This window comes from Pristis pectinata, chromosome 5 (genome assembly GCF_009764475.1).
Source record: "Pristis pectinata isolate sPriPec2 chromosome 5, sPriPec2.1.pri, whole genome shotgun sequence".
NCBI lineage: Eukaryota > Metazoa > Chordata > Chondrichthyes > Rhinopristiformes > Pristidae > Pristis > Pristis pectinata.
Genome location: NC_067409.1, coordinates 16,977,046 through 16,999,733, shown reverse-complemented (window position 1 = coordinate 16,999,733; position 22,688 = coordinate 16,977,046). Strand labels below are relative to the sequence as shown.

At 39.7% G+C, this 22,688-nt stretch overlaps 1 protein-coding gene across 1 annotated transcript in view; it reads right to left on the bottom strand.

Annotated features, from left to right (window-relative positions):
• Positions 1-558: 558 nt before the first annotated feature.
• The window catches only part of dnajb6b (DnaJ heat shock protein family (Hsp40) member B6b), an 89,553-nt gene continuing 67,423 nt past the window's right edge, over positions 559-22,688 (bottom strand). The window contains exons 9-11 of the mRNA XM_052016214.1: positions 13,983-14,195; positions 10,933-11,022; positions 559-2,058 (exon numbers count right to left, since the gene is read on the bottom strand). Coding sequence (XP_051872174.1) covers positions 10,940-11,022; positions 13,983-14,195 — 296 coding nt within the window. The 3' untranslated portion in view covers positions 559-2,058; positions 10,933-10,939. The remainder of the gene's footprint in view (positions 2,059-10,932; positions 11,023-13,982; positions 14,196-22,688) is intronic.

Below are 22,688 nucleotides of genomic sequence, written 5' to 3'. Positions count from 1 at the left end.
GAATCAGCCAAGATTGAATGGTGGAGTAGACTCGATGGGCCGAATGGCCTAATTCTGTTCCTAAATTATATGGTCTATATCATTTTGTAAGCCCGGGGGGGGGGGGGGGGGGGGGCAGGGTGGGTATCTTGTTAGGAGACTTCTATTAAAAACCATGGGCTTCATTTCCCCCTTTCCTCCTACAACTGCAGTATTTACTAACATCTGAGAAATCTGACCAACTCCAGTTAAACATGAAAACCTGGAGGACGAGCTAAATATCAGACATGTGGCCTCTTTGTAATACTTAAATGGACCAACTACCTCTGAAACAAGGCTAGTTGTCTGAACCTCGTTCCACCCTGGTGAAGCCAAAAGCAGCTGAGGTGATTTGGATCCATTTTGAGACAGGTTAAAATTACCATCAACATTTTTCCGAGATCTTTATCCGGACATAGTGAACTGGACACTTTTATAGGGTCAAACTTTTACCCTGAGAAAGTTTGAGGAAAAATTTGCATTGCTTTGATTTTGTGGTGTCTTTTTTTCAAAATAAGCATGACAGAAACACTTGCAAGGTTTTAGTTTCAAGACAATAGGGCAGACCCCTCTTTACTGAACTTACAAGGATCTGCAGTCAAACTCACCAGCAAGAACTCAGTACATTGATAAGCAGAAGGCACAGTCATACCAAATGCATAATAAAAACCAAAAGTGGAAACTAAATAGTAACACAAGCTCCCTCTTGCAGCATTTCAGTACTGATATATAACACAGTAATTTGCTATGTTTACACTATTTTACCTTTAACCATGTGCAGCACAAAGTGCTACCAAAGTACCAGAGTTTTACCTAAAATGTCCCAGAGATAATGAAAATTTTAATTACTGGTAGTGGCTGCGCTGGAACAAATCACTTGTCCAAATGTTTAACTTTTGGCAAAACAGAAGCATTTTGGTAAACAAACAAAGTGGAGGACAAAGACGTCAGCTAAATTAACAACCATGAAATAACAAACAGTTACAGTGAAACAACATCTTTACAAGAATGCAAATAGGAAGTAATAGAACACCATTAGAAATACCAGGGTAGCTACTCCGAAATATAAAGCTTATTTTTCAAACATAAGCCATGCATGTATGCATTCCTGGGTGCAATATTTTAATTTTACTAGTACTAAAATTGAATTGGCAGCATTCAGTGAGTCAAAATGTTATGGAATTAAGCTCCATTCTGGAAATTGATTCATTACATTGTGCACAGTATTGAGGTGGTGTTGCCCTGTAAGAGGTGCAGACTTTTAGCTGAAGTTATTAAACTTTAGCCCCATTTAACTATTTAAATAGACTTAAACGATCCCATGGCATTATCTGAAGAGAAGTAGGTACCACTATGCTTAATCGTTACTACCAGAGAACAGATTTCTAGTTATTTCTTGAATTGCTTTTTGTGGGACCTTATGCATAAATTGGCTGTTGTGTTGGACTTGATAGTAAGAACATTTTGAAAAGAAATGTATTCATTGGAAATACTTTTCTGACTATTTGAGAAGAAAGGCATTCTTTCGTTGTTTTTTACATCTTGGTACCCTCTATTCTGACAGCATCTTCACTGAACAGACAGCAGCAGTTCACAAAGGTGACCCACCACCATCTTTCTGTGTGAAACCACTGTGTCCAGCCATGCCAACAATACCCACATTCCAAGCATGATTTTTTTTAATGTACATTCCTATTAAACTTGCATACAATAGCACACACGAGATCTGCGTTAGGTATTCATTTAACCTTTGCCAATTGGAATTTCTACTATTCAATTTGTTTTGCCCTTCAGATACAGTCATTTCAAACATAATAGGAACATTTACAGTATGATTAAAAATAAACCAATAAGCGAAGGATTACAGCATCAATAGACAGGAAGTCACCACACATCATTACTTAAAGATGATCTACTTTATCAACACTCTGCAATTTATTTATGATTCTTTCACTTTCCTTTAGAATATGTTTAGGGAGGCTTCTCTTTCACTTGTGGGAGCTTCAACCACATCACGATTTATTCCAAGACTGCCTTGACCTGCACAAAAACATTTTTTGACAAGAAATTAAATGATAGTTTGCACAAAACTCTGCTTCTGAAATTCTACTGGTTTAAATTTGAACCATTGCCACTACTTTTCATACACATATTAGATTTCTCCCAGAGCTTCCTTGGGGCAGCTTTGTGTGTGGGTGTATGTTGAAGATATATCTTAACTGAACCTGTGAATTGTACACTGAGGTCTGGCCTGTCTTTGAAGTGAATCGGAGTGGGACTCATGTGGAACCTGACTCTTACCCAGAACTTGGAAGTAATTTTACATGTTAACTGCAACACTTTGTGTAGAGAATCTGCTTTGCACAGATGCCACAGCTGACACGTGAATGCACAACAATAAATTGTATTTGTAACAGCATCCTTAAGCTAGTGAAATGCCCTGAAGCATTTCATATGTGTTATCTAAAGCATCTGGCACTGAGCCACCAAAAGAGAATTTAAACACTTTATCAAACATGTGGATTTTGTGTCTCAGAAAAGATGGTGAGGTAGAAGGGCAGAGAAGTTTAGGGAAGGAATTTCAGAGCTTAGCATCTTGACAGCTAAGGCATGACAGCCACTGATGCAGCTATGGAAATCAAGAATGAGCAAAAGGGTTGGATGAGCACAGGGATCCTGAAACATTCTGGGAAAGAGGTGTCCTTACTCCAACTTCTTTTTCCCTCTCTGACTAAATTTCAGATCCACTGATTACTTAATCCTAACCAGCTTCTCATTATGTACAGAAATATCTATTTGATATATAAGAAATGTATTTCAAAGATGAAGTAGTTCACGGATTTACCTCAGTAGAGGGGTTAAAGTCTTCCCAATAAAGTGTTGGAAAGAAAACCTGCAATTGACTGAGTCAATGCCATCTTGAAACTCTAGTGTCATTAATGTAAAGCATGCTGGTGCCCTGGTTTCAGTTGTGAAATGGTAAATTGGAGGCTTTAAGTTCAAATGCCATCACACCAAAGATCATTCAATAAATCTAATACAACTTGTGGGCTAGCACCAGAAAAACGTTTAGATAAGACTGTAAAACCCACTAAAGGAGCTCACCTAATCTGGCCTAGACATGACTCCAGCCCCAGACAACATGGTTGTCACCTAATAAATCACTCGATCATACAACCATTGCTCCAAAAACAGCCATCACCATTTTCTCTGAAAGGCAAGGAATGAGCAATAATTGCATTTAGAGAACTCACATCTAGAGAACTGAAATGAAAGTAAATGAATGGAAACATGAAGTGAGAAAGTGCACTCGTTGCTGAGCTGAATAGCCAAACCTGGCCATTGAAAATAAGGCCAGTTACACACAAGGTAGTTTTGAACCATACTGATTCAATCAGGGTGCACTGGTTTTCCAACGTTTAAATTTTGCCTGACTTTGATATGGAAATCCTGATGTTGTTCCAGATGCAGAGTATTGCATGTCTAGAACTTTAGGTGTGAGAGTGTGGCATGAAGCCCACTGATTTACATCCACCAGAAAAATCATCTTCTCGAAGTAATGACGGATGGGCAATAATTGTCAACCAATTCCAGAGAACTGAAACAGAAGTGAATGAATGAATGCAGTATAACATGTAGGCTGGAGAGAATGCTCAGGTTAGTACCACAGGCAAATTTTAAAAGATTCAAAAATGACTAAACTATGCTAATAAAATCAAAAGAGCTTCCTACTGCAGAGGCTCCCACTTAAAACACTACATGTTCTCGATGACAGAGCAGTGGTATCTCCTAAGCAGGCAGTTAAGTATCATAATGAGCTTTGAAGCTGGCACTTCTGTCATCACTGATTTTGACCATCAGATGGGCACAAATATGGTGGGTATCTGATGAGTTAGAAGTAGGCTTGCAGTCTGCAGACAGCTGAGAGAACCACAGCCTGGTTGTTTTACTCTTGCGGAAATAATACTCGTCATTGAACGTAAGAACATAAGAAACAGGAGCAGGAGTTGGCCATCTGGCATGTCGAACCTGCTCCGCCATTCAATAAGATCATGACTGATCTGGCCGTGGACTCAAGATGCACCTACCTGCCTTTTCCCCATAACCCTTAATTCCCCTACTATGCAAAACTCTATCTAACTGTGTCTTAAATATATTTAATGAGGTGGCCTCTACTGCTTCCCTGAGCAGAGGATTCCACAGATTCACTACTCTCTGGGAAAAGCAGTTTCTCCTCATCTCCTAAATCTATTCCCCCAAATCTTGAGGCTATGTCCCCTAGTTCTAGTCTCACCTACCTGTGGAAACAACCTTTCTGCCTCTATCTTATCTATCCCTTTCATAATTTTATATGTTTCTATAAGATCCCCTCTCATTCTTCTGAATTCCAGCGAGTATAGTCCCAGGCAACTCAATCTCTCCTCGTAGTCTAACCCCTCATCTCCGGAATCAATCTGGTGAACCTCCTCTGCAAAGCCAGTACATCTTTCCTCAAGTAAGGAGACCAGAACTGCACGCAGTACTCCAGGTGCGACCTCACCAGTACCCTGTACAGTTGCAGCATAACCTCCCTGCTCTTAAATTCAATCCCTCTAGCAATGAAGGCCAACATTCCATAGCCTTCTTGATAACCTGTTGCACCTGCAAACCAACCTTTTGCAATTCATGCACAAGCACTCACAAGTCCCTCTGCACAACAGCATGCTACAATCTTTCACCATTTAAATAATAATCTGATCTTCTATTTTTCCTTCCAAAGTGGATGACCTTGCACTTAGCAACATTGTACTCCATTTGCCAGACCCTACCCACTCACTTAAGCTATCTATATCTCTCTGCAGACACTCCGCATCCTCTGCACAATTTGCTTTTCTACTCAATTTAGTGTCATTCAACTTAGACATGCTACATTCGGTCCCCTCTTCCAAATTGTTAATGTATATCGTGAAAAATTGCGGGCCCAGCACCAACACCTGCGGCAGCCCACTCACCACTGATTGCCAATGACAGAAACACCCATTTATCCCAACACTCTGCCTTCTATTGGTTAACCAATTCTCTATCCATGCTAATACATTACCCCCAACTCCATGCATCCTTATCTCATGGATAAGTCTTTTATGCGGCACCTTACTGAACGCCTTCCAGAAATCCAAGTATACAACATCCACCTGTTCCCCTCTATCCACTGTGCTCATTATATCCTCAAAGAACTCCAGTAAGTTTGTCAAACAGGACCTGCCCTTTCCGAATTGGTATGATTTCAGCCCGCCACAGTGCCCAATTTTTTTGAGGAACTCGTCTGGACTGGGGTTGGAAATGAGCTGAAGGACAAGGTGTCCCTGGGTACCCAAGAGCCTGACATATGAACACCCGTATGTACAAATGAGCTCCCATAATATTATTAAATTCAAAAGTCCGACATATGCACAGACATTTGTCCCTATGAACGGCAGAACTAATTTCCTCTCTGTCTCTCTTCACTTTTAGTAATTGTTCTTTCTTATCAATCTTATATGTTTTTGATAAGATAAAATAAGATATTTATTTATTAGTCACACGTACATCGAAACACACAGTGAAATGTGTCTTTTTGTGTTACTGAGAATGTGCTGGGGGGCAGCCCGCAAGTGTCGCCACTCTTCCGGCACCAACATAGCATGCCCACAGCTCCTAACCTGTACGTCTTTGGAATGTGGGAGGAAACCAGGGCACCCGGAGGAAACCCACGCAGACACAGGGAGAACGTACAAACTACTTCTTACAGACGGCAGCGGGAATTGAACCCGGGTCACTGGTGCTGTAATAGCATTACAAAAACTGCTACACTACAGTGATGCCATTCATTACAGTACTGTGGAGGTGTGGTTACCATATCAAGTGATTCTTATGTATTTCCCAACTTATGGACAAAATCAACTAATGAACGTCTGCAAAAACAGAACCTATTCGTTACCTGGGGCAGCCTATATTCATTGCCGGTTCAATTAGTGTTTCCAGTGATACAATATAAATCCAATTTTCTTATTCTATTTGGTGGTCAAGCTTTACCCAATGATTACACTTAAGTATTAAGTAGTCCCTGCATTGCCTGTAGCAATACTAGATACCAAGGACGAATAAACATTGCTGGCCTCTAGTCACCACGGTTCAAATGACAAGAATTATGTTTAATGATATTGCATATTACGAGGAAATCTGATGAACAAGGTTTGCCAGTGTGACTCCAAAAAAAAATACTAGCCTAGAGTCTATGGAATAAATATTGCCATAAATTGATAAGAAATGTATAGAATAAAAGCTTTACTTCTTAAGCAGTTAGTTTTCATTGGGACAATAATAACAGAGCATTTGGCACACTGACATTTCCTAGCCAAGAAATCCAAAGGATGATAGAAGGGAGACCGTTTTCATTTTTGCCAAAAGGACAAACTTTCATTAGCTATGAATACTGAGAGCCTCCAAGTGGTAGTCAACAAAATGTACATGTAGACACCTTGGAGTAAGACACTGGCAGAAGGCTGCTTAGGCTGCCTTGTCATCAGGGGGTCTGTCACAGTAAGAGAAAACTGCAATGACACAGATAAATATTTGCAATTTCACTTGTGCAAAACCCCTTTTAGATTCAGTTGCCCTGTTATTGCCAAAGCTTGCAATTAAACATGGTATTAACTGGCAAAAAACTGGCCCAGTTCTAAAAATGAAATCAGTCTAATAACATAAAGAAGATTTCAGCTAATAAAATAATGAAATAAGCAAAGCAGAGCAAAAAGACTAAAAGATCTGTTGGATCCACAGGCAGAAACATTAATGCATTACTGGTGGCTAATCATTTGATTAACCCAAGAGATATACAGCGGTCTGCAGTAGGAGGGATAAGCCCCTTTAATAGTCCACTGGTTAGCCCAAACACACAACACTTCTTTTTATTATTTTAACAGTTGGTCTTCCATTAGACAGGTTTAAAGACAATTAAAAGAGTGCACAAAGACATCTTATAAACATGTGCTAACCAGCATGTTATCAGAGAATATTAAACACTTAGTTATGAAATTCTGCAACATGTCACAATATTGAAAGACCTGGTGCTGCAATCTTGGCTCAGTATTTGAATATCCATATGTAACTGAGAGAACAGCTGCTTTCAATTTTGCACCTGTGAATGGGAAATGAATGAATCATGCCTGACAGTTACTATACTGAGGCAACATGTTATTTTGCTCTTATTCATATTAGAAGTTATTCTTGGGTTTTCCAGAATATCACAGATTGCATCAAGTTGCGTATGTATTTGCTAATGATCTGCTGAACCATCCTTTAAGTTAAGAGCTAGACAGAAGGACAACATTACAGAACAACAGAAGAAACATTTTTTTGAGATATGTTTTCAAAACATTCACTAATTCAATTTGATCTTGGATTTATATGTTACATATGTCTCCCTTTCCCAAAAGTCTTGCCTGTGACTGTCTCATGGAGGCAGTTATAAACACTGTTCCTCCTCACATTTTAATCCCTCTTAGAAGTTGGTATCCTTTATGGAGTTAAGATCCTGGTTTTAAGATATTTGAGCATGAGAGAAAGAACGAATTTGCATTTATATAGCACACTTCATAACTTGAGATGTCCCAAAGCACTTCAGATTCACTGAATAGTTTTGAAGTGTAGTTACTGTTATACTGTAGAAAATGTGGTGGACAATGTGGGGATGGCATGGTCTCTTGATCTGTAATGCACTGATGACCCAATAGTTTATTTTAATAATATACATAGACCATCCAAGGTACCAGGGACATCTCAGGACTGCAAAATAGTGCTGAGGTCTTTTATATCCAATGAGAGGGAAGACAAGACCTTAGTTAAACAGCACACCACAAAATAGCACTTCTGACAGAACAGCACGCCCTCAGCTCTACCTCCAAGTTGTGCTAATAGAATCAGAATCAGGTTTATTATCACTGACTTACATGTCATAAAATTTGTTGTTTTACAGCAGCAGTACAGTGCAAAGATGTAAAATTACTATATCAAAATAAATAAATAGTGCAAAAAAAGGGATAACAAAGTAGTGTTCATGGACCATTCAGATATCTGACGGAGGAGGGGAAGAAGCTGTTCTTAAATCATTGAGTGTGGGTCTTCAGTACCTCCTCTCTGATGGTAGTAACGAGAAGAGGGAATGTCCCGGGTGGTGAGGGTCCTGAGTGATGGCTGCCGCCTTCTTGAGGCACCACCTCTTGAAGATGTCCTCAGTGGTGGGGAGGGTTGTGCCCGTGATGGAGCTGGCTGAGTCTTCAACCCTCTGCAGCCTCTTGCAATCCTGTGCATTGGAGCCTCCATACCAGGCTGTGATGCAACCAGTCAGAATGCTCTCCACTGTACATCTATAGAAATTTGCAAGAGTCTTTGGTGACATACCAAATCTCCTCAAACTCCTAACAAAGTAGAGCCACTGGCGTGCGTTCTTTGTAATTGCAGCAACATATTGGGCCCAGGATAGATCATCTGAGATGTTGACACCTAGGAACTTGAAGCTGCTCACCCTTTCCACCACTGACCCCTCAATGAAGACTGGTGTGTGTTCTCCTGACTTCCCCTTCCTAAAGTCCACAATCAACTCCTTGATCTTGTTGACAATGAGTGCGAGGTTGTTGCTGCGACACCACTCAACCAGCCAATCTATCCCACTCTTGTACGCCTCCTCGTCACCACCTGAGATTCTACCAACAACAATAGTGTCATTGGAAAATTTATAGATGGTGTTTGAGCTGTGCTTAGCTACACAGTTACGAGTGTAGAGCAGTGCGCTAAGCATGCATCCTTGAGGTGCGCCTGTGTTGATTGTCAGCGAGGAGGAGATGTTATTACTGATCCACACTGGCTGTGGTCTCCCGATAAGGGTCAAGATCTTGTTGCAGAGGAGGTACAGAGGCCCAGGTCTTGAAGCTTGTTGATTAATACTGAGTGGATAATGGTGTTCAATGCCGAGCTGTAATCGATAAACAGCAGCTGGGGCATATGTTTTGCTGTTGTCTAGGTGCTCCAAAGCAGAGTGGAGAGCCAGTGAGATTGCATCTGCTATAGACCTGTTGGGCAGTAGGCAAATTGCAGTGGGTCCAGGTCCTTGCTCAGGCAGGAGTTAATTGCAGCCATAACCAACCTCATAAGCACTTCAGCACAGTAGATGACGTTGAGGCAGCTCACCCTGCTCTTCTTGGGCACCTGTATGATTGCTGCCCTTTTGAACCAGGTGGGAATCTCAGACTGCAGTATTGAGAGGTTGAGGATGTCCTTGAACACTCCAGCCAGTTGGTAAGCACAGGTTTTCAGTACCCAGCCAAGTACACCGTTGAGGCCTAACGCCTTCAAGGGTTCACCCTCTTGAAGGATGTTCTGACATCAGCCTCTGAGACACAGTTTCTGCTCAACAGAGCTAAAGTCCATGCTGTAGGACTTGAACCCACAACATAGTGATTCAGAGACAAGAGAGGAGCCATAGCCAACACATAAATGTAGGGGATTAATCTGTTTACATCTAATTCCCTCTCACCACCACCTCAATCCCAGTGTACAAACACCTGCCAACAACTAAAACCCTGGCTGACTTTTCTATTTAAATATGCTTGGTTGTTTTGAATGTTTTGGTGCTCAGCTACTGGAAATGGCTCAGGAAATGGGGGATTGATCTGTCCTAGGAGAAAGAACATTTAAACTTATCTTCATGCTGTCAGTTACTGGGAGTGAAAAGTTTTGTTATATAGCGCCAATATGGAAAAATATACTTTTCTAAATATGCTTATTGTGCCATTGTGCTTTACATATGCTTTGCTACCCTTAATACCATATCAAGCCATCTCATCAATAGAACAACCCCGAAGAATGTCTATACATGTGATGGACAGAAAAATGGGGAACTACTCACTTACTCGTATGGTTTTCTGGTCTGCCTCCAAATCCCATCATTTTTAAACTTGTCAAATCCCTGGTGTGCAAGCAGTACCAAATCTCAGATGTTAAGACTGTGTTCAAATCTCTGCAGAACCTTTGCTCTCTCTATCCTTCGAACCACCATCACAGCCCCTGTCCTTCCCAACTTTAACAAACTCTCCTGTCTTTTATAAATTCCACCCCCCACTTCACCCATTGTGCCAACTGTTCCTTTGGCTATCAAGGGACAGCACCAGAGACCAGGGTTCAATTCCAGCCACTGTCTGTACGGAGTTTGTACATTCTCCCTGTGTCTGCGTAGGTTTCCTCTGGGTGCTCTGGTTTCCTCCCACATTCCAAAGGCGTAGGGGTTAGGAAGTTGTGAGCATGCTATGTTGGCGCCGGAAGCGTGGCAACACTTGCGGGCTGCCCCCAGAACACTCAAGATGTATTTCACTGTGTGTTTTGATGTACATGTGACTAATAAAGATCTTATCTTATGGAACTCCTCCCAACCCCCCAAAGCCCTCTGCAAGACCATGGCATCATCCTGATCACCCTGCAAATATCCAACCTAATTTATATTTCTTTGGTTTAACCACACATCTTTACATGAGTTCTTGAAGTGCTTCAAGTGATTTCTACTGATGTAGGTGCTGTATAAATGCAAATTGTTTTTGCTCCAAGAAGAACTGGCAATATTATTAAATAAAAATTTGCTGTAAATAAAAGTAGCTTGCTTGAACCTTAACCAAGGCATATGATTATGTGATCAGAAGAGAGATTCCGTGAACTAGAAGTACCAAATCTCGGAATCAATCCTTAAATGTCATCCCACTACTTTTAGAATCCATAACAAAAACCCCCAACAAAAACAGAAAACACTCTCATGCTCTGTGTTACTTTTAATTCACCTTCAGTAAAGTTATATCAATTAAGAGGAAAAATAACTGTATTCTGCTGGCGTTGACAGATCACCCACTGCACCTTATAACTAATGCTTCACTTTCGTTGGCCGTTTCTTCTTCAACTCTTCCTTGTGTCGTTGCTTCCTTCTCTTCCCTCCTTCTCTTTGGCCTGCGAAAACAACATCATTTCATTACCCTGCCTGTCAGACTTTAAAATTATATTGCAGTTTACCAGAGAAAGGGTGACAGACATTTAGGAATCTCGTCTGCAAACTGAGTCACTTGTTAATTTTAAATCAGAGGCTGGTTGTCTTATGTTAAGTGTTAAGGGAGTTAGGTCACAGATCACCCAAGATATCACTGAATGGCAGAACAGGCTCAAGCTGCTAAATGGCCTTGTTCATGTTACTGATCCAGCAAAATACTACTGCATCACTATAAGACTTGCCAAGTTGTAAGTGACCAATAGAAACAATGAGTTACATAAATTATAAAGTACAGAGCATTTGGTTCCTTATTCTTAACCTGAAACCTGAATAGCTTTTATTTTTGTAGGTGTTAACAGCTGTTTAAACCATGCTGGGAAAAACTCAGCATGTCAGGCAGTATCAGTGGTGACAGGAACAGAGTTAACATTTCAGATCATCTTTCCATCAGAATTCAGAAAGTTAGAGTTTTTAAAATAGCTTTAAACTGCAGAGAAAAAGGGAAAGCTAGGGAGAACAAAAGGGAAGGTCTGTCAGAGTGGAAACCAGGAGAAACTGAATAACAGAGGAAGTGGTGGTGCCAGCTGAATTGACTAGCAAGTAACAAACCGTATATCTGGGGAAGGTGTAAACAGAAGAAAATCTAAAATTACCAGAGAGGAGTGAAGGGGTTGGGGGGAGGGAGGGAGGGAGGGAGAAGGAGCGAGAGAAATAGAGAGATAATAAATCTGAATGAGATACAAAACTAGACTGAGTTATTATCTACAGTTGTTGAATTCAGAAGGCTATATTGTTCCTAGTTAGAAGACGAAATGCTGTTCCTCAGGCTTACATTTGGTTTTGTTGGAACATTGCGGGAAGCCAGAGTTCAGAGTGATCATGGGATAGAAAATTAAAGTAACAGGAACTTACAGAGTCGTCCTTACAGAGTGTATGGAGGTGTTCTGTGAGCAATTGCCCACTCTGTATTTGGTTTCCAGCATTTTCTATTTTTTATTTCAGATCTTCAGCGTCTGCGGTATGCCATTTTGTAGCTCTTTGTACATTCATTTTAAGTATCCCTTCCAAATTTTATCATTCCTCTCCCTTTGCATTGCCAGCAATATAGCTCCAAAGTAGGAAGCAGACTTTGAGATCCTTACTAAACTCCTGACAACTTTATTTTGTTAAGCCCTGTAAATATATGAACAATAAGCAGAAAGCAGAAAGCAGAAACCCTATATGATGCCATGTAGAAATTAGGTTGCTGATGGCCTATTTAAGCAATCTCCCACCCTCCCATGTATATCCCCCATAACAAAAGCACAGAGGATTTGGCCAAAAGCAAAGGGATAGCATAACTCATAAATTATCCTGCACTGGCTTACTAATGTCAATGCATTTCCTTATAAACCACCACTAAATGCTTGCATACCAGCAGAACTACATCTGAGAAAATATACCGTAAGTTGTGAAAGATCTGAATTATTTATTCATCAATTAAAAGCCAGAAGGAAGATGCGGCTGAATACTATGATCACCTGCAGCTGACTTGGATTACAGTTGCTCCCTGGCTAGCATTCCTTGCACCTGCACAAATGAGACCTTCCCTGAAGCTGGCTGGCGATTGTTTTACTGTACATCTTTCAGTTGAACAAGTTGGAAACCACCATCTACAGTTGTAGAGAGGTGGGATCACAGGTAGAGAGGCTGACAGGGGCTCCCTAATTCTAGTGAAATATAGTAGACTAAGGTTGATATTGTTCCAAAATACACAGTTAAGTTAGCCATGTGAAATAGGCATGCACAGGTATATTCAAACACACACGTGCACACACTCTCTCACACCTCTCTGGTATGCCCAAGTCTCCAAAGGCCCTTTGATGCTCTGTTTTCCTTAACAAAACAAAAATGTCTGGCCCTTTTCTCTTATATCACAGACTCACTGGTCCTGTTGGGCAGAGGTAAATTTTAGAATCAGGGATTGCATTGCTTTTGAAGTCCCCACTTAAGCAGAAAACTGCAAAGGAAATAGTAAATTTCGGAGTAATCAGGATATAAAAATTACCTTTTAATCACAGCAAACTAATTTCTAATAGCACAGGAAACCTACCTGACAAAAGCTAGGGCTTTGCATAACGTTGGTTAAACTAGGACTACATTAAAATTAGAGTCTGGTAATTCATGTGGGAAATCAAAAAGCACAGAGGCTGGTGAGAAACATGAAATACTCTCCCCCAACAGATAGATGTTGGGAACATTCAAGCTTTCAAGACTGAGATAGATTTCTTACTATTTCCAAATTTCTTTACTAGAAAATCTGTGGATCACAAAGGATATGCACCTGAAGGTTGGCAAACCATTCCAACTTCCCAGTAGTCAGCATTATGATGATTTTAGAATAGAAGCAGGGATCAGGAATACTGAAGCAGACCCAGAATACAATGAACACAATAAAATGGATCATCAGGAGAGATTGGGATATTATTTTTCAGAAATATGACCGATTTTATATCAAATAAAAATTGTAGAACTTATAGCATAGAGGCCATTCAGCACATCCTCTGAACATTTGTGTGAGGTTTCACATTTCAAAAGCATTTCAGAGTGCTTTCTATGCCACAGATTTCTCCAAGGCCTGTTGTATTTCTTCTGATACCAACAGTTACCACACCACATTTAGATATTTAAAGGGAAGATTCTCTTTACCCTGAGTTCAGAAACAATATTCCTTTTAGTTTAAATTAGTACTATCACTTGAATTGATAGCCTTGTTTGGTAATGGATGCTCTAAACTTACCAGAAAGAGCAAGGCCAGAGCTAAGTTTGCCCATATGAGAGATACTAAACAATAGTGGTAGACCTTATCTAGAACACTGTTCCTATTTTAGTCAGAGCCCAATTGCTCAGTGTTTTTCTCTCCCATCTCGTCTTGTGTTCACACCTGCTATGTTGGAACTGGCTGCTTCGTCTGGGACACTGTAGACCATTGTTGGTGATCCGACATCGTCATCGTCTACCACGTGATACTGGAAGTCGTGCTTTGGGTAGGACATGGAATGCTGGCGTGAAGAGTGGGTGTAAGACGAATGACCTGGCAAGGCCTGCTGTCCTCGCTGTCTAAGCTCCGATGCTAAGGCATGTTCATCTTCAACTCCTACAAGAGAATGCACAGTGCAAATTCATCAATACAATTTCACCAATGTAGAATTATCAAGCACTTTCTAAAACAATAAATCATATTGCATTTCTCCTTTGCCTTTGCAGTTGAGCCAAAATGTTAAGACTACAAATTTCATTCAAAGATGACCATAAAATCTAGATTGATGGTTCAGTCCACTACTAAGGGAATGCAGTACGGTGGCAGGAGTAAAGTTTCAGATGAGAAATTAAATCTAAATGGTTTTTTCATGTGAATCCAAAAGATCCTATGGCAATACTTGATGAAGAGAAGTTCTTGCAGGGTTCCGCCAATATTTATTTCACAACCAACGTCACAAATAAACAAATAATTTGGGTATTATCTCATTAGATTTCATAGGGTCTTGTTGTGTACAAACTGGATGCTACATTTCCCACAGTACAACAAATATACTTCATGGACTTGCTTTGACTGTGAAGTCATTTGAAATAAACTGACATCATTAAAGAAGCTACATAATTTCTTCTTGATACTTGTGCTAAATTTGTGGACAGTTTATAAAATTTCCAACCTGATCATCACAGTGCATGAACCCTTCCATCAATTGTTTAATTTTGAATTCAATTTAAAGAGAATCAGAATCAGAACTATTATCACTAACATATGTCATAAAATTTGTTGTTTTGCGGCAGCAGTACAGTGCAAGACATAAAGACGTAGACTGTATGTCACATTATGTAGACTATAATCTCAGATTCCACTTGGTATTTCCACAATGAGTGCAACATATACATTTATATCACTAATCGATCCTGATATACTTTCTGAACATTTTAATTATTCAAGAGCCATGCTTAACGAATGAAACATAAGACACAAGTTAATGCATACCCAGCAAAAAAAAAACATACTTAAGATTTTACTCTTGGTATTTTTCAGAAATCATGGATGATACTTGCGATTAATCACATTTCCACTCCCATAAGAAGTCTTAAACAATTTGGAGCTAGGAATCACAAGCACAATGGCTAAAGTTGTGGATGATACAAAATTTAAAAAGATGGTAATGTTTTGTTCTCACTGCTCCTCCCCCTTTCTCTGCATCAAATACTAGAGAGCATAACTTTAACCTGAGAGGGGGGAAGTTTAAAGGGGATATGTGTGTTAAGTTTTTTTTACACAGAGGGTGGTAGGTGCCTGGAATGTCCTACTAGGGCAGTAGTGGAAGCAGATATGATAGTGGCATTCAAAAGGCTTTTAAGTGGGTACATGAATATGCAGGGAATGTAGGGATATGGATCATGTGCAGGCAGATGGGATTAGTTTAGTTTGGCACTATGCTTGGCACAGACATCATGGGCCAAAGGGCCTGTTCCTGTGCTGCACTGTTCTTTGTTCTATCTCATAACTTGCTTCATCATCTATTTGTGACCTGTTTCATCTTGAGCTGCTGAGTATTTCCAGAATATTCTGGTTTATTACATTAGGTCAGCACCTTAACTGCATTTTCTTGCCTTGTATGTAACCTTTAATACCACTGTCCAACAAAAATCAATCAATGACAGTTCCAAAATTTTCAGTTCAGTCTCAGCAGTTTTTACTGGGAGAGAGTTCCAGAAATGGACACAAAAATTCTCGCAAAAACAGAGCTAACTTTTCAGATCATAACCCTGGAGTCCTGAAGAAGGGCTATTGACCTGAAGCAACAAACAATCTGCTGGAAGAACTCAGCAGGTCAGGCAGTGTCTGTGGGAAGAAAGGAATTTTCGATGCTTCAGGTCGAAACCTGAATGTTAGCTCTGTTTCTCTATCCACAAATAGTGCCCAGCTTCCAGATCATCGCAAAATTTTTTCATTGTTATTTTACGTAATATTTCTAATTTTGCTGATGACACAAAACTAAATGAGAATGTGAGTCAACGCTGAATGGGAAAAGTTGCAGGAGGATTGAAATATACTTGGGATTAATGCAGACAGGCAGTAGATGAAATTCAAAGGAGAGAAATTCAATGTGCTACACATGGGGAAAAAAAATCCAGGGGGCAACAATTAGCAAAATGGAAACAAATGCACATAAAGAATGAAAAATCTGACCATCTTGATTCATGAAAAGTTTCCGCTTTTGGGAAATTGAAAAGAGTAGATAAAGTAGTGAAACTAATTCATCTCATCCAGATCTAAAAAAGATACCTGCACTTGAACTGAGGAAATTCAAATTATTTCAGTGAGCAAGTAATCTATTTGGAGGAGATGTTAAAACACACTCCAAGAGGATAACATAGAAATTGGTGGTGCTAATTCATTCAAATACAAATTAGATAGCACTTTTCCTAAGGTACTATTCTAGGATCCAAATAATGGTGTATCATGCTTGGGAGGAACAGATTATTTTGGACTCAGAGATCCAAAGGCTTGGGCTCCTCATGTTTTTCTTGTTTCATACCTGGATCTGTTGTAGACTGATTGATAGACCTTGATTCCTTTAAAAAATCAGTGAAGTCATTGTCATTGCTACGTGGATGATTCACTCCTCCATCTCCACTAAAACCCAGTTCCCTTCTCCCGGCAGTGTGCAACCTGCAGGTGATGTGACATCTTCCCTTCCCACCACCAACAGACACAAACCAGATGGAGCAACAATTCACTTGTACCCCTGTCAAATTCATATACTGTATTCAGCGTTCACAATGTGAAATTGTCTACTTTGGAGAAAGCAAACACAGATTGGGTGACCACTTTGACGAACACCTTCATTCAGACTGCAAGATTAACCCTAAGATCCCAGCTGCCTCTCACTTTAATTCTATATCCCACTCCTGCTCTGGTCTTCTCGGTCTTTGGCCTCATATTGTTCCAACGAAGTCCAGCATCAACTCCAACACAACCATTGCATCTTCTGACTTGGCATACAACAGCCCACACAACAGTAAATTCAACAATTTCAGATAATTAGCCTTTTCAGTCTGTATTGGAACTGCCCAGTTCTAACTTCAGGTTATCAACCAAAAACATTAACACTCTTTCTCTCCTCACAGATACTGCCTAATCTGCTGACTATTTCCAGCATTTTCTGTATTTTTCAGATTTTGAACGAGTGCAGTGTTTTGTTTCTCCTTTGTGTGTCTTAGATTCAGCACTTTTTTTCCTTTCTTTTCTCTCTTCCTTTGTTTTCATTCATTTCCTTTAATAACATCTTCTCCAAGCAGATTATCTGCAATTAACAAGGCATCACTACATGTGCCATTGTCTCTCTTGGTCTCCACTCTATAACAGACATTCCCTCTGCCAATGAATAGCCCACCTTTGAGGTCCATTATATTCAAGAACCTACACCTCAAAAATTTCCTTCCAATGACTTTCTGTCCTCTTTATAATGTTTTGCTCATCTTTTCCAAAATCTCCTTATGTGGTTTATTCATACCTTGAAGGAGCTACATAAACATTGTTTGGTCCAACCTTGAGATACCAAATCCTGGAGTTTTTATAGAGAGAGTCTGCACCCTTCTGGTACATTGCTTGCTAGACAGCTATCACTTGACACTTGCTGGATTCTAGCAACCAGTTGCAGGAAGAAAATGCACAGCAAATAAAAACCGGATTGTTGATGGAATATGATAATTTACAAAACAAAACTCACACCCCCTCCCCCACCTCTACTGCAAAAAAAGTTTTTTTTCAACTACTACTGATGGCAAAACTTACTTGACAGAATTATAGTTTTGCTGCATGGACTTTTTAAAATTTTACCTTATTAACAAAAGTAATGACACTGAACAACTTAACCAGCAAGACAATTAGATTATTCAAAATGATCCATAGGTTAATACATCTAACAGGTGGATGAGCCATACAGATCAGGAAGGTTCAATCAGATAAATGATCCGTTTCAGCCTGGTGAACAGAACACTATTATTGGCCATCACAAACAAACAAAGAAAATACTGCAAACACACAGCAAGTTAGGCAGCATTTGTGGGAAGTGTAAATGAGTTAACATTTCAGGTCAATTACTTCATCAGAACAAACTATTATTGACCTCAGGTTAGAAACAAAGGAATACAAGTAGCCTATTTAGTCCCTTGAGTCAGTTCTGTCTTTCACTTAGATTGTGGCTCACCTGTTATTTAAATTTACTTATCCACCTACTTTGATTCTGTAACCCACAATGCTTTTGCCACACTAAATCAATCAATCTTAATCTAAAACAAGAAAACCTGTTCCTGATCAAACTCTAGCAATCCATGTTAGAAATACTTGTTGTGCAGGTAAGTGAGGAGAAAGTCAACAGTGATTGATGATAGGGGATCAGGGTGAAGACTAGGGCAGGGTCAGTTTGGATGCCGATTGTACAATTCCCAAGGCTGGGATCATGCATAACATAAATGACCACCTGTGTAAGTTAATAGATGGTCTCTGGGATCTGTACACTGCAAAGATTCACTCACTGTAAGAGAGAAGGGGAAAGAATTTGTTCCAAAACTGTGAAGGTTTTACAACACAATGAAATGGAAAATTATAACTGTCAAATCTATTGGGAGACTTGCTCCTATTAACTTGGTATCCTACCTATCAATACAACAAGGACACAGAAAAGCTTTTAAAACCAAGCATCTGTACTGAGAAACAACAATTAAATCCTAACTCTACACTTTAGGGAAAGTGATGCTTATTTTGTGAAATCATCAGGCTGAACTTTGCTCTCATTAAATATAGGGAGATAATTTCTAAGTGTTTCAAGTACTTTGTAACTGATGCATTGAATGAATATTACACATGATAATGAATAGATGTTGCTCTGGTGTCTAGAATATATATGCAAATAAGATATGAAATTGTCAGATATACTATTAAATAGGATTGACTAGATTATGAATAAAATCCCACACAACCTTTGCATAGCAATGTACTACTAATTAACCTCAGAGACGTTGCTTTAACTTGAAAGGCAGCATACTAATGAGATACAATTTCATATTGCTCAAAAATTTCAAGACAAGTAATAATTCAGTTGTCTATTAAAATTGCACTTGCATTCTTAGCAAAACAATAGCGACTTATCTTATGCCATATGACATTTAAATTAAAATATAGAGCACACAGAGATTATAAAGGCAATTTTGCATTTTCTGAAAGGTGAGGGAGGACTATTATAAACACAAATAATTATTTTGGACCTGTTCCAATCAAGTTCCGAATGAAACACAGGGAAGGCACCACATTCATACATTTCAGATTTCATATATAATGGAACCTAACAATTGGAACTTAATTACTTTGATGAGTTTTGTAATTCATGTCATTTATTCACATGCCCTATTTGCATCTGGAAACTGCATATTCTGCATGAACTAATTTGCCACATTGAACTAGATGCTGTGAATTTTGTAGATTTTTGCTTGTGGATGAATTTTCTATTTTTTTTTCAAATTGACCCTTTTCTATCCTGGAGGCACTGGTTCCTGTTTGAATACTGTTCCCTGGTTGACAGGGACTATCAATATTATCCATTTAACAAGGGTAAGCCCTTGAAGTTGGTTACCCACTACTTGTCCACAGAAATTGTGCAAAATATAGATATTTTATTAGTTTTAATCCATCTTCAGTCTTTGATAGGGTTGGCCATACAATCCTCCTCCAATTACCCAGCCACTAAAATTGTCCACGTGTGGTCAATTGATTTTTCACAGCTTATAAAACTAGACTAGGTGGACATTCTCTTTCTATACAGTGGGCTGGATCCATAGTATTGGCTAATCATATTTGTATAGTAGGCTAAATTTTGTTCAAGATTTACAAAGTTTTCACTTTCCGTGTAGTGTATTAGTACAACGTTAATAAACCACAGTGAAAACAGTGAGTACTGGCAACATTTTCTCCCTAAGTGGTCTATGAAACGGTGCTCAGTATTTACAGCTGCAGTTATTCAAGCATGGACTGCAGCAAATGTCACACTAAGCAAACATTTCCTTAGCAACCACCCAGCCACCAATTGAAATGAGATCCAAATTAACCAGTTAAAATAGTTCCTGCAGTTGCCATCAAGATAAGGCTGCAGGAAATGATTAATTTACTAATATGATGCTACTACAGGTTCCATTCTTGAGAACTGTTTGTAACCTGAACAGTTAGCAAGTCGGAAATGCAGCCGACCAGCAATATACTTAAATAACATAGAAAGCATCCTATTTGGATGTATCACAGCTTGGTACGGCAACTGCTCTGCCCAGGACTGCAAGAAACTGCAGAGAGTTGCGGACATAGGCCAGCGCGTCACGGAAACCAGCCTCCCCTCCTTGGTCTTTACCTCTCGTTGTCTTGGTGAAGCAGCCAGTATAATCAAAGACCCCACCCACCCGGGACATTCTCTCTTCTCTCCTCTTCCATCGGGTAGAAGATACAGGAGCCTGAAGGCACGTACCACCAGACTTAAGGACAGCTTCTACCCCACTGTGATAAGACTATTGAACGGTTCCCTTATACGATGAGATGGACTATGACCTCACGATCTGCCTTGTTGTGACCTTGCACCTTATTGCACTGCATTTTTTCTTTACCTGTACTACATCAATGCACTCTGTACTAACTCAATGTAACTGCACTGTGTAATGAATTGACCTGTACGATCAGTATGCAAGACAAGTTTTTCACTGTACCTTGGTACGAGTGACAATAATAAACCAATACCTATACCAATAAAAACACAGGCCAACCAAGGGTACATGTAGTTTAACCAGGGCATTTAACTTAACTATTCAGATATTGCCACAAACCGAGTTCCCACATGGCAGAAAATGCCTGCAGCCCCACAGCAACCGGCAAATCCATCCCGCCGGTCTCCCAAAAGCTCATCGTATGTATGGGCTGTACATGTTGGGCATCCATAACCTGGAGGGGACCTGTACCTGTCATCTCATCTTAACTAGAGGTAATTACCATCCAGATTTGTATCAGTTTCCTTTAGTTTTAACTCTTCCTGATGTTTCACATGATAGTTACATGGTGTAAAAAAATAAAAACTCTGGAGTTAAAACAATTAATATTTTTAGTGAATAAAGACAATATGCTTATTTTGGCTTCACTTTCAGAACATAAGCAACAGGAGCAGGACAAGGAATTTTATGAGAGATATGATTAATATTCAGTAGATTGATCCAAGTCAAAGCAGGGAGGTAACTTAAATGGTAAGCACTTTATGGTTTAGGTTGCCTGTTAATCAAGTAATGTAGGATATTTTAATATCCAGCACACAGACTGTATTTTGGCTGAGCAGATCATGTTCATGGCAATTTGAAATGTTCTATCAAGGAGGGCAATCGATTTACTTTGGCTTCTCATTGCTGCTTCAATTGTTTAATAGTCTCCTAAAAGCAGGTCATAGCTAATAAAGAGGATTAGCAGTTTTCCCTTTCAATTGGCTGGCGCTTTTATGGATGATTATACTTAAATGGTAAACTGAGAACTGCAAAACAGCGTGAAAACTAGGGACATAGAGAATAGAACAGCACACCACAGGAACAGTCCCTTCGGCCCACAATCTCTGTGCCTACTATTATGCCAATCCAAACTAATTCCATCTGCTTGCACATGGTCTATATCCCTCCATTCCTGGCCTGTCCATGTGCCCGAACACATGCCCCTTAAAGGTGGCTATCATATCTACTTCCACCACATCCTGTGGCAGCACATCCAGGTATCTACAACTCTCTGGGTAAAAAAAACTTGCCTTGGAAATCTCCTTTAACCTTCTCACCCCCCCCTCACCCCACCCCCCCCCCCCATCTTAAATCTATTCTCTGTAGTATTTGACATTTACATCCTGGAAAAAGATTTTTACTGTCTACCCTATCTCTGCCTTAGGACCCTTATTTTAAAGAGAGGATTACATATGGAAGAGGAGCAGGCCATTTGGCACAACCTGTCCATGCTAGTGTGTATGCACTGATCTTTCCTTGGCTAAATCTATCAATGTAACCAACTATTTCCTTCTCCATCGTATGTTCATCCAGCCTCTCCTTCTCTGCATCTATATATTATTTGCCTTAACCATTTCCAGTGGTAGCAAGTTCCATATTCCCACCACTTTTTGGGTAAGGATTTCTGAATTCCTTATTAGATTCATTGGTAATTATTTTATTGATGGCCTCTGGTTATAACTCTTTCCCACAAGGAGAAACATTTTTTCTATGTCCACTCCATCAAAACCTATCATAGTTTTAAAGGCCTCAGTTAAGTCATCCCTCAGCTTTTGGTCCTCAAGAGGAAAGAATCCTGGTCTGTTCACCTTCCCATATTTTTCAATTCTATCCTTCCAGAAAGAAACCCAAGTGCTTGTTTAGCTTTTTTATGGATTTGTGAACCCGTAGCCTATCTTTTAATGAATAGTATATTTGTACTCTGATCCCTTTGTTCCTCTAATGCACCCAGACTTGCATCTTCCAAGGAATAAGCGACCTTCCTATTCTTCCTATCAAAATATACTACCTCATATTTACCTCCGCAAAATTTCAT